We start from the raw sequence: 12508 nt of genomic DNA on the forward strand, positions 1-12508 counted from the left end.
AAACAGATTTTTCAGCTTGCTACCTTCAACTTGTAAAATTCAAAAAAAATTCAATTCTAGCCCAAATTGAATGAATCCAAAGCGCAATGAAAGCTTAAACACTGTAATTTGATAATATCAATTTAGTTTAACAAAATATTTTCCCAATTGAAACAGTTTTGACCCACAACTTTGAAACAAATTCTGCCCAGAAAACACATTTTCAGCCTGTAGCTTCCAACTTTGAAAATTTATGAAAAATTCATTTGACATCTAAATTGGCCAAACCTAATTTATTTTGGAAGTAAACATATGAGAGTGTAAAACTGGAAATTTAAGCCATGATCCAATGTCAAAAGGTTAGTGAAATAAATCATCTAAAAATATGTTTTCCAGTTGCAATAAAAATATGGATAGCAAATAGTTTTGGATTTTTAAAAAAATTTAGAAATGCTCTAAAATAGTGAAATTTTTTTAACTAGTGTAGAACCAATGGGGGAAGTTCCAGTAAAAATTTCAAGGCAATTAAAGCACCACAGCTCCATATAAAAATTCATTTCCGGACTAAAAAGGAAAAATTTCAAATTTCCAGCAACTAGCTTGCAACTTCAAAAATTCATAACTAATTCATTTTAAATCCAAATTACATAAAACCAAAACTAAATGAAAGCTAATTGAGTATATTTTCATATTCTATATTTAATAAGACAAGATTAATTTCAAGTTAAAACAGTTTAAGGGCAAAATACAAGTCCTTCTTTTCCATGCATGTAAAACACTCAATAATGACATAAAAATACTTAAAAATAATAAATCAATACCTCACTAGAGAATTGAATCTCTAGATACCAAAGCAAAACTAGGAGTTAGGCTAGATCCTTCAAGGGTTTTGAAGAGAAGGATGAGGGGAACAAAAAGTATTCCAAACTTTATGGTCTAAAGTAAGTAGAAGGGCCTCAAAGATTAAGGTCAATGCCTAAGGCTTCAAGCTCTATCCATAGAGGCTAGGGTTTTCTTGTAAGGAAGAGAATAAAATAATATGGTTAAGTGTGAGTGGAGGAAATAGAAATCTTCCACTCACTATGTGCTCTTACACCATGGTCAACACACATATATATGGTCAATTGCACAAAAACCCTCCTTTAAAACCATAATCCCAAAGTGGCCCAAAAATATTTGCAATACTAAATTGTGAATCTACACTTATCACCAATCCATGGCTCCTTCTTAGCCTTAATCTCACACCTACACTTGTCAACCATCCAAGCCAACAAGTGCACCAATCCTAGGCCAACAAGTGGGTGAATCCTCACCCTCCAAATGTCATCATCCAATGCATTAAAGTGTTTCCACACAAATGTCAACAAGTGGGCCAATGAGAGTGTGACACTTGTCATACTTTTCAAAAATTACAAAAAGGTCCTTTTTGAAAATATCTTCCAAATTTATTTGCAAAATGGTCCCTGAGATGAAAAATAATTACTTTATTTAATTACATTAAAACTTCACAAGTTAAGAATAATTACACTAAAGTATGCATTAATGCCCCTTTATGAAAGAAGTAAGCAATCAACATGCTTTTCTAGAAAAGTAAAAATACCAGTATCATGGAAATCAAATATCATGAATGCATGCAAAATTGGAATCAAATCCGAGCACAAAAAGTGTGGTTGTGCAAGGAAAAAGGATAAACGAGAAAAAGACAAAATGTGAATAGTGTTCAGAAAAATAAAATATGGAAATGACACAATCCCCAAAGGAAGTTGTCAATCCAAGAAAAAGAGTCTCGGAAATCATTCTAGAGCACTCGAGACGACATCAAGTGATAAAAAACCGAACCCAAAAAGGAAAAGACAATGGAAAAAAAATATCCGTTAAAATCTGAGAAAAAGAAAAGGAAGAAAAATAACCGGGTCATTACAACCTGCCCACCTTAAAGGGATTTCGTCCCCGAAATCTAGCCCCAACAAAACAAAAAGGCGAAACCAGGATAACTACGGAGTACATCTCTGAGTATCCCTCACAACATACTACCAAAGCAATCCCAAAACTGAAGACAACGTACAACCCCATGTCATTCGCACCCACGTGCTCACGACAGGACAACCCCTCAAAAGAAAAGTGATCACATGGCCACACCACAAGTCGAAACACATACACAGAACTTAAGGCCAGACGAGGGAACGGAAAACAATAATCGAAAGCACCCCTCCTGACGAACCATCATAAGGAACCAAAAACAACGACCAACAGAACTCCAAGATATCCATAAATCAAATCAAAGTACTAAACAAAGACGACATGGCAGTACGAATAGCGACCAGAACCCGCCCACGGCATACTCAAATGTGTGGCAGAAATGACAATTCCTAGTGTCCGCCTACACTTACTCGTCAGTAAGGTAGCATCGACGGCAACTAGCACCCGCCCACAACACACAACTTGCACGGTAGCATGACAGTATAAGGCACCAATTCATAACCTGCCCCCACTAGGTCTACCCATGAAACCTCTTGATACAAATGACTTCAATGTCAAAAATGATCATTACCAAAAGCACTACGAAAACCAATATTTTGTGAGAGTTGAGATATGGTGCAAAGATGTCCGGCCGGACCATCCTGGCCAATCCCAAAACTCTGACAACAATGCCATAGGTACTACTACGCTTAAGGCCTTAAATCCTCAATACAAAAAGACCAACAATTTTAACATCTCAAAACACTACTATCAACAATATCAATTACGAATCCAAAGTCTGACAAGCAAAACAGCATCTCCAAAATCCCAGATATCATCCTAAAATAGATCAACTATAAGACTACTCACCGTAATCAAACATCGGATCAAAATCCCTATCACAGATAACTAGATCCACGAAATACAAGTCCACGAAGTGGCACACACATCAAAATCTTGACAACCAAGGTCATAGAACGAGTCTCTCAAAATCGTACTTGACAACACCAAGCTAAATCAAAATTCCTCAATTTCGATCCATCTATAAACAACCACTAGAACTACGATTCCTAAAGGCCATGCCTAGTCATAACTAGGACTAGAAAACTCCATAAGCAAGCCATATCCAACAACGATCCTCCAAAACTCCCCCTAAGAATCAACCACATCCAGGCCTCCAAAACTGGAACAAGTCTCCAAAAGACATTCTCAAAAGAGCATCGAGCTCACCTCACGAATCAAACAATCCTCAAAGATATGGACATAAGTCTCCATAAATTGATCTCACACCAATTAACTCACTTGAGCACCACAACCGTCAACAACCACGGCAGGAACTCCCCAAGGGAAGACATGAAAGAAAGGGGACCACCAGTCCTAAAAAGGACAACACCACTACTTCATCTCTAAAATGAAAGACAACAAAGTCAACGACTTCACCCCCTACATGGAAGTAAGTCGACCAAAATCTATTAAATCCTCACCAAGGACTCAAGACAACAACGATGATCCTCATGGACCAACCAACCCCAAAACAGTGCACAACGCAACGGAGGGAAGAGACTCACTCCTTGTGAAGTCCCTAACACGAACCAGCACAAAACCATTGTGGAAACCCACATACAAACTACGTGCGACCAAAGGAAACGAATGGGAAAACCAAACCTAAAAGTTATGCATATGACAAGGAATACAACTATTAGAAAGAAAATCTACTTACATAGATGAAAATCAAAAGTACATGCTGCACGTCTCCACATAAACACAAAAACATGTCATTAAAGTGCAGTAACAACATGGCATCTCGAAGCAAATAAGAAAGGCATGATATTGCCACACAACAAGAAGGCAAACGTGGATAGACCTCCACTTACTCATGCATCACAATATCATAAATCATACTACTAACATGGTAGTAAATGAAACTGCAGAAAACAAAAGTGATGCAATAATGAACCCTATGGACATCGTGTCCTAGAGTGCCTAGGTAAAAAGGAAGGACCAGTCCTAGCCATACATTGACTCCAAAAACTAATACAACAATAACCTGTCTCAAAATAAACGTGAGCCCTTACCACAATGGTAAGACTCTTACAATCCATCTCCGAATCTAAGGGTGACACTACAAGTGACACTAACAATGCAATGCTCTCTCTACCCGAAGCATCTATCAATTGACTTGACCCCAAAAATGTCATAGCGCAAGAAGAACTTAAAGAAAATGGCAACTCTAGCCATACAATCAGACAACCAAATCGATCACTACGACTGATCCCCAAAACAACCATCATCATTATCGATCAAAAGGACTACACCTGTCGTAACAAAACCTAACGCTAATTCCATCCGAACTGCACTCGTAGTTTGCCAGTATGGTAGCATGACAGTGCCATGCACCCGCCCACAATGTACCCGCCCACGAAAATTGCAATCTCAGAGGAACCTTCCAAAATAACCAAGGATCTCAAAAGGTCCAAAACCTAACCATGGCCTAAAATCAACAAATCCAATACTACAGTTGTGCCTAATGGCTCACCCCACGAGAGCCTAAACAAAAGGTGTCTCTCCACCTGCCTCAAAACCAACTCTAGGTCAACAACAACCTAAACTACAATACAACCGTGACTACAATCACCATCAACCTCAACTCGAGCCTCAATGACTAATCTCGTGTCATACAACACAGTTATGCATATACAAATCTAATCTAGAATACATCATATGTCATGCTCTTTACATAATAATTAAATCATGTTAAACAAACAGCATACCACATGTAGCATGTAAACACATAAACATGTTATCAAACCAAAACATGTTATCATGAATCATATAAACATATAGAGCATGGCAACATAAGCATGATATGCACTCAAAACCCGTCATCCAAGGTATTCAAACCTAGGAGCTCTGATACCACCTGTAACGACCCGGATTTCTCAACCTGGTGCGTAAGTGATGAACCAGAAGTTGACCCGATAACGGACCCGAAATACGGAAGCGAAATAAGCCAAATGACCTCAAGAGATGTACATCATCCTTAAGACCCCAAAATGACTCTCCATAAAGCCACGGAACTCAAATGAGCCAAGCAAATGAACCAAGAATGCCTAACCCGAAAAGAGATGAACTAAGGACAAAATGGTCATTTCTCATAGAAAAGGGTGCCACCGTGCACACCATTGGAAGAACAACGAAAAATGAACAAAATTAGACTCAAGAATCGTTTGATTCTGAGTCCGGGCAGAAAAGATAAGAAATTCCAACACCCGATGCGAAAGTTATGAAACAATGATTTAACATTTTCTAATATTTTCAAAATAAACTTTCCAAAACAAAAGTGCATAGAAAATGAGATACATGTCATTGGCCTCCGACCTCATCTCATACATGTTAAATACATTGAAAAGAGTGCACTTAAGTACACTTTACATATACGAATCAACGAATACAAGTTTAAACAAATAAGGCTATAAAGAGGCATCTTATGCTAACACTTGCATAAATTAGAAACTTAGAAACTGTAAGCCATCCAAGGAGCAATGGAATCTTCAAATCCTGAGTCCTGTACCTGAAATATGCCCCAGTATCGTAGGGGTGAGTAACATAAAGCTACTCATAGGAGATGAGCATGCATCGACCTAACATTTTACAATTTTATCACCTTATGGTGAAACATGTTAAAAGGGCTCATGCCACCTAACGTCTATGTCAAGATGAGACCCAGGGAGCATCCTAAGTTACCTAGATCATTTATATCATAATCACATTGTTCATGCAATTCAAATAACATGGAAACATGTTATACAAGGCAATAAGATATAGATTCTCAAAGTCTTCAACTTGAAATCCGAAATACGAAAACAACAAGTGTGGGTCATGCCACCTAATGTTTATATTCAAAATGAATCTATAAGGTCATTCCTAAACTACATTTGAACATCAAAACACAAATTATGATATCGATGCAATTTAACCAACAATGGAACTTTCAATACAACGCATGAAGCAGGTTTTCACAAAGCTACATCTTAAGCTCAAAATAGGAAATCAAATAAGGAACAACAAGTTACGATATCATCTAGTTATCAACTTGAAATGAAATACGAAATCAAATAAAGTGGATACTCGGATGTCACGCTGGATCAGACTGACAACATAGTTACTTTAGGGTTATTAGCCCATGGGTAACCTCCCTATGTGCACACTAGACTATATAAAGGGACAATCCCCCGTACTAGAACCAAGTCCTAGCCGTAGCCAAACAACGACATCTCCAAATTTCCAAAATCAACAAATTGTGCAACAACGTATATATATCAACATGTACATAAAAGATGTCAACTATTTACCAAGCACAATCCAAATTTTGGAAACTTATACAATACATGCTCAAAATTCACAACTACTATGGCATGTAAAATGTCAAATACAAAATGTGCAATTCCTTACACATAGCAACAATATATTCAATAAGGAAAAACATATTCTCATGAATATAAAAGTAACAACTATGTTATCCAATGCTCAAAAGTAATCAAGTGAACTTACATCAAATCCAACTCCATGATTTAAATATAGAAACAACTTCCAAAATGCAATTAAATCCATGGCGTAATAAAGTAGAATATAATTAAACATAAATCGTTAAATTCTCTAAATTCCATGTTAATCCAAATAACCTCAATTTAATATATATTGAAAAACATGTCATGGTCATCATATATATAACATCAAATGACAAGTTAAGTGATTAAAACACTTAAAACAAAATTAATCAAGCTAATTAATTAATTTCCTCTAGATTTTGAAACAATTCCAAATGCCCTCAATTTAATCTATGTTAGAGAACATGCCAAGGCCTATTTAAATATCACATTACAACTTGATTTAATTCTTGATACAACCATGTGAATTAAACTTTCACTAAAGATAAATATTAAATAAAAATTGTAATTCTTAATCAAATGATCTAAATTTAATATATGTTAACCAATATATCTAAGTATAATTTCCTAGCATGTTACAATTCAAATCAAAGTTATACATCATCATAAATTTTAAATCTTATACAAAGAAATAAAAATTACTAACTTTTTAGATTTGATACAAGGCATACATATATGTTGTATAATCATGGCAAACACACAATACAACACACAAATAATCCTAAAACATTCCCTACCTCAATTGGAATGAAAATCCCAATTACCACCGAAATGAAATCGCCCCAAATTTTCGGTCCGCAAAACAGATTTTTCAGCTTGCTACCTTCAACTTGTAAAATTCATAAAAAATTCAATTCTTATCCAAATTGAATAAATCCAAAGCCCAATGAAAGCTTAAACACTGTAATTTGATAATATCAATTTAGTTTAACACAATATTTTCCCAATTGAAACAGTTTTGACCCACAACTTTGAAACAAATTCTGCCCAGAAAACACATTTTCAGCCTGTAGCTTCCAACTTTGAAAATTCATGAAAAATTCATTTGACATCCAAATTGGCCAAACCTAATTTATTTTGGAAGTAAAAATATGAGAGTGTAAAACTGGAAATGTAAGCCATGATCCAATGTCAAAAGGTTAGTGAAATAAATCATCTAAAAATATGTTTTCTAGCTATAATAAAAAAATGGACAATAGATAGTTTTGGATTTTTTAAAAAATTTAGAAATGCTCTAAAATCATGAAAAAATTCTGTCTAGTTTAAAACCCATGGGGGAAGTTTTGGTAAAAATTTCAAGGCAATTGAAGCACCACAGCTCCATATAAAAATTCATTTCCGGACTAAAAAGGGAAAGCTTCAAATTTCCAGCAACTAGCTTGCAACTTCAAAAATTCATAACTAATTCATTTTAAATCTAAATTACATGAAACCAAAACTAAATGAAAGCTAATTGAGTATATTTTCATATTCTATATTTAATTTGATAAGATTAATTTCAAGTTAAAACAGTTTAAGGGCAAAATACAAGTCCTTCTCTTTCATGCATGTAAAACACTCAATAATGACATAAAAATACTTCAAAATAATAGATCAATACCTCACTAGAGAATTGAATCTCTAGATACCAAAGCAAAACTAGGAGTTAGGCTAGATCCTTCAAGGGTTTCGAAGAGGAGGAAGAGGGGAACAAAAAGTATTTCAAGCTTTATGGTCTAAAGTAAGTGGAAGGGCCTCAAAGATCAAGGTCAATGCCTAAGGCTTCAAACTCCATCCATGGAGGCTAGGGTTTTCTTGTAAGGAAGAGAATGAAATAATGTGGTTAAGTGTGAATGGAGGAAATAGAAATCTTCTACTCACTATGTGCTCTTACACCATGGTGAACATACATATCTATGGTCAATTACACAAAAACCCTCCTTTAAAACCATAATCCCAAAGTGGCCCAAAGATATTTGTAAGACTAAATTGTGAACCTACACTTGTCACCAATCCATGGCTCCTTCCTAGGCTTAATCCCACACCTACACTTGTCAACCATCCAAGCCAACAAGTGCACCAATCCTAGGCCAACAAGTGGGTGAATCCTCACCTTCCAAATGTCATCATCCAATGCATTAAAGTGTTTCCACATGAATGTCAACAAGTGGACCAATGAGAGTGTGACACTTGTCATACTTTTCAAAAATTGCAAAAGGTCCTTTTTGAAAATATATTTTCCAAATTTAATTACAAAATGGTCCCCAAGATGAAAAATAATTACTTTATTTAATTACACTAAAACCCCACAAGTTAAGAATAATTACACTAAAGTATGCATTAATGCCCCTTTATGAAAGAAGTAAGCAATCAACATGCTTTTCAAGAAAAGTAAAAATACCACTATCTTGGAAATCAAATATCATGAATGCATGCAAAACCAGAATAAAATCCGAGCACAAAAAGTGTGGTTATGCAAGGAAAAAGGATAAAGGAGAAAAAGACAAAATGTGAATAGTGTTCGGAAAAATAAAATATGGAAATGACACAATCCCCAAAGGAAGTTGTCAATCCAAGGAAAAGAGTCTCGAAAATCATTCCAGAGCACTCGAGATGACATCAAGTGATGAAAAACCAAACCCAAAAAGGAAAAGACAACGGAAAAAAAATATCAGTTAAAATCTGAGAAAAAGTAAAGGAGGAAAAATGACCGGGTCATTACATGAGCACTCAAGAAAATAAAGGAAGTGCAAACATGGCAATAACGATGAAATGGTGATGAAGAACACTTTTTATATCCTTCTACCATATCATGGTAATTCCTGGAACCCTTGTTGCTCAAATGTAGAATTCATGTTTCGCATTTGGATCATTGGTGAGAAATTTGTGTCACGTACAACATCTACATCAACTCACTTTTTATATCACATGCATGAAAAAACGGCTTGTTAAATTTCTTTATTAATTTCATGGCTTTAATTCATTTAGATGACATCACATACCTGGTTATTTAATGGAGTCATTGGCTGACCAAAATAACTAGCCGGACTGTTATCCCAATCGTGGCCCTGTGTTGAACATGTTGGCATATAACATTCATCGGAGTAGAAAAACTCTACTGGTATTTTAGCACCCTTCACCAAAAATCATCAATTCATCAGTACGTTAGACTATACATCGGGTAGGGGATATATAAAACACAAAACAAGACTCACATTGTTTAAAATATACGCAGGGGTTGTCGTAGTATAACTGCGACCTGGCGCAACGGCCTTTCTCTTCTTTGTAGTGGCTCTCTCCAAAGCAGGTATCAACCTACGCCTTCTTCCTTTCACTATATCTTTCATGGCAATCCCTTTTGGAGTCAATCCTTTCATGGTTTGCGCCTGACTATTCAACTCGGTATTTATAATGTTGTTTCCCATACCATTGGCTTGTGTGGTTTGTCTACCTGCAAGCCTGGGATTAGGTTCTGCTCTTTGAGCAATCTTCTTCAAACTTTTCACTTGTACCAAAACATTGTTGAATCCCTCCTCACTCACTGATGCAATGGCAGAAATTTCAGCTAGATAACATCGCTGCCATGTATATCTTCCACTATTCCGTCCTTGCCATTTCTGGTCCACCTTTTTAAAATATAGTAGCTGGGTATTTCATTGGCACACATCACATCTTTATGGACTTTCAGAGTGTGGTTGCACATGATACCCTCCATTTCAAATTTTTCACATGAACATGATAATAAGTCATCATGTGTCCTTGTGACGAGCCGATGGAAGTTATCATTATAAACCACAGTTTCATATGAAAAAACCCCGTTACCATGGTCGTTGTACTTACGGACATTTTAACTCATGCCAGCTACTATTAACTATTTCTGGAAAAAGGTCAATGTATAGACGTCCAACTTGATCTAAAATAGGAGACCTCGCTTTCAGCTTGGGCATCTTATAGAGCAAGTCATACTTAGCTGCATACTCCTTGTATCGCTTATCGAACAAAAGTGTTTCAAAATGCTTGAAAAACTCTGGCAGTGCATATTGTCTGGCTAAGTACTGTTTTAAGCGAGCATTGAAGCTCTCACTAAGCTGTGTAGTATGCATACCAGCCGACCGCACATGTTTAACATATGCCTTAGCCCATACATGTTTCAAACCAAACAAGTTGGCTAACCAGTTGTTATTCTCTACAGTAAATTCTTTTTCCATCCACGCCCATTCCTCCAAGAATTCTTCCTCACCCTCAATCTCATACATTAATTTTGATATCACACTTTTTATGCCTTTCCCACCAACAGACAAATTCCCAAGATGCTTTTGGGAATTTTGCATTAGGTTCCATGTATATCGAAGGTGTTTTCTATTGGGCATGACCTGGACTAATGCCTTTGGCATTGCAGCGTCTTGGTTGGTCAAGATCGTCTTTGATGCTTTATGAAACATGGCATTCAAAAATGTATTAAATAACCAACCGAAAGAATCAGTTGTCTTATCATATATGAAAGATACTCCAAACACAACTGTCTCCCGATGATGGTTCAAATCGAGAAAAACTACAAAAGGCCGATTCCCATGAACAAGTTTGTACGTGGAATCAAATGTCACCATATCTCCAAAATACCCATAATCTAATATCATTTTTGAATCAGCCCAAAATATATTTGTTATTATTGCACCGCTATCCAATTGCACGTCATAGAAGAATGATGGATCTTCCAAACATTGTGTCTAGAAAAAATTCATCAGCCAATTCGCATCACCAAGTTCAAAGTCATTCTGTCTTCTCGTCCGAATATAATCTTATACATCAGCCTTAGTGAAGCCGATACTTTCTCTACCACCAGCTTGCCTTGAACTTAATTCAAAGGCTTTACGAATGGGTATTCCACAATCAGCAACCAATTCCATATCAATAGCTTGCACTGACTTGATTTTTCGCTGTGACGGCATCATGTGGGCACATTCCTCACTGATGAGATGATGGTTATGAGTATCTTTAAAATCTTTGACAATGTACTTACCAAATTCCACATTAAAGGCAATAAGCATGCGTGCATGACAATCGGTGCGTGTTTTAGCCCTTCAATTCTTTATTTTCCCATCCCTCTTGTCCTCACCTCTTTTTCCCTCCTTGCTACACACAAAAATTCTAGATGTTCCTTTTCCATCTTTCCGACTATTGTTTTTGTACTCTCTCTGAATATTAAAACCCACTTTGCCACCATATTCATTGTAAAAATCATAAGCCGCTTCTTCGGAATCAAACTGCATGTCAATGCAGGGTATCCATTCTACTTCAGGAATTTCGCAGACTGAATCGCTATCCGTTACTTCAATATTAATAATTGCCTTTTCAATAGCCATAACTATAATAGCAGACCTACAAACATGACAAAAAAGTAAGTATATATATCTTAATAGCACAACATTTATATGACATAGTCAACACTTTCATAAATACAACATCACATATTTGACTTAACAAATCCATAATGAATTACTATAATGAATTACCATTCATGCAAGAACTTTCAAACATGTACCATATGTTTCCATCACAAATATATTTAACATGTTTTAACTTTACACTAGATATGCAAACAATTGGTGACAAACATAAAATTACTTTGACAGCATAACTTTTGTATAACATATGTCAGCCGTTTCATAAATACAACATCACACATTTCACATAACATATACACATCAAATTTACTTCTACACTATTATAATACTTTACCATTCATGCATCCATTTTCTAACATGTGCCATAACAAATGTATATAACATACTACAATTGTACACTACATATGCAAATAATTGGTGGAAAACATAATTTTCTAATCACAGTAAAAGATTTATACAATATCACATATATTACCTAACATATCCACATAAAATTTACTTCTACACTATTATAATGCATTACCATTTATACAAGCACTTTCTAACATGTACAATATGTTGGCAAATCAAATATATCTAACATATTTCAAATGTCCACTAGATATACAAACAATTGGTGGTAAACATAATTTTATATTCAAAGTATAAGTTTTCTATAACATATATCAACATTCAGAAATAAAATATCACATCTTTCACCTAACCTATGCACTGAAAATTTAATTCTACACTACTATA

General features: G+C 35.6%; 1 protein-coding gene across 1 annotated transcript; it reads right to left on the reverse strand.

The window, feature by feature from the left end:
* Positions 1-11164: 11164 nt before the first annotated feature.
* Positions 11165-11728, reverse strand: LOC132272666 (protein FAR1-RELATED SEQUENCE 5-like). Its single transcript, XM_059773767.1, has 2 exons — positions 11482-11728; positions 11165-11367 (listed from the first exon to the last, which is right to left on the reverse strand). The coding sequence occupies exons 1-2, from the start codon at positions 11726-11728 to the stop codon at positions 11165-11167; spliced, it is 450 nt and encodes a 149-aa protein (XP_059629750.1).
* Between the last annotated feature and the right edge of the window lie 780 nt (positions 11729-12508).

Source organism: Cornus florida, unplaced genomic scaffold (assembly GCF_030987335.1).
Source record: "Cornus florida cultivar Cherokee Brave unplaced genomic scaffold, ASM3098733v1 CherokeeBrave_3.0.0_Hap2_Chr09, whole genome shotgun sequence".
Taxonomy (NCBI): domain Eukaryota; kingdom Viridiplantae; phylum Streptophyta; class Magnoliopsida; order Cornales; family Cornaceae; genus Cornus; species Cornus florida.

Coding starts and splice junctions, on each gene's coding strand:
- LOC132272666 (XM_059773767.1), bottom strand. CDS start 11,728: ATGGCTATTGAAAAGGCAATTATTAATATTGAAGTAACGGATAGCGAT. Junction 11,368..11,481: donor TAGCAAGGAGGGAAAAAGAG/GTGAGGACAAGA, acceptor ACATTGTCAAAG/ATTTTAAAGATACTCATAAC.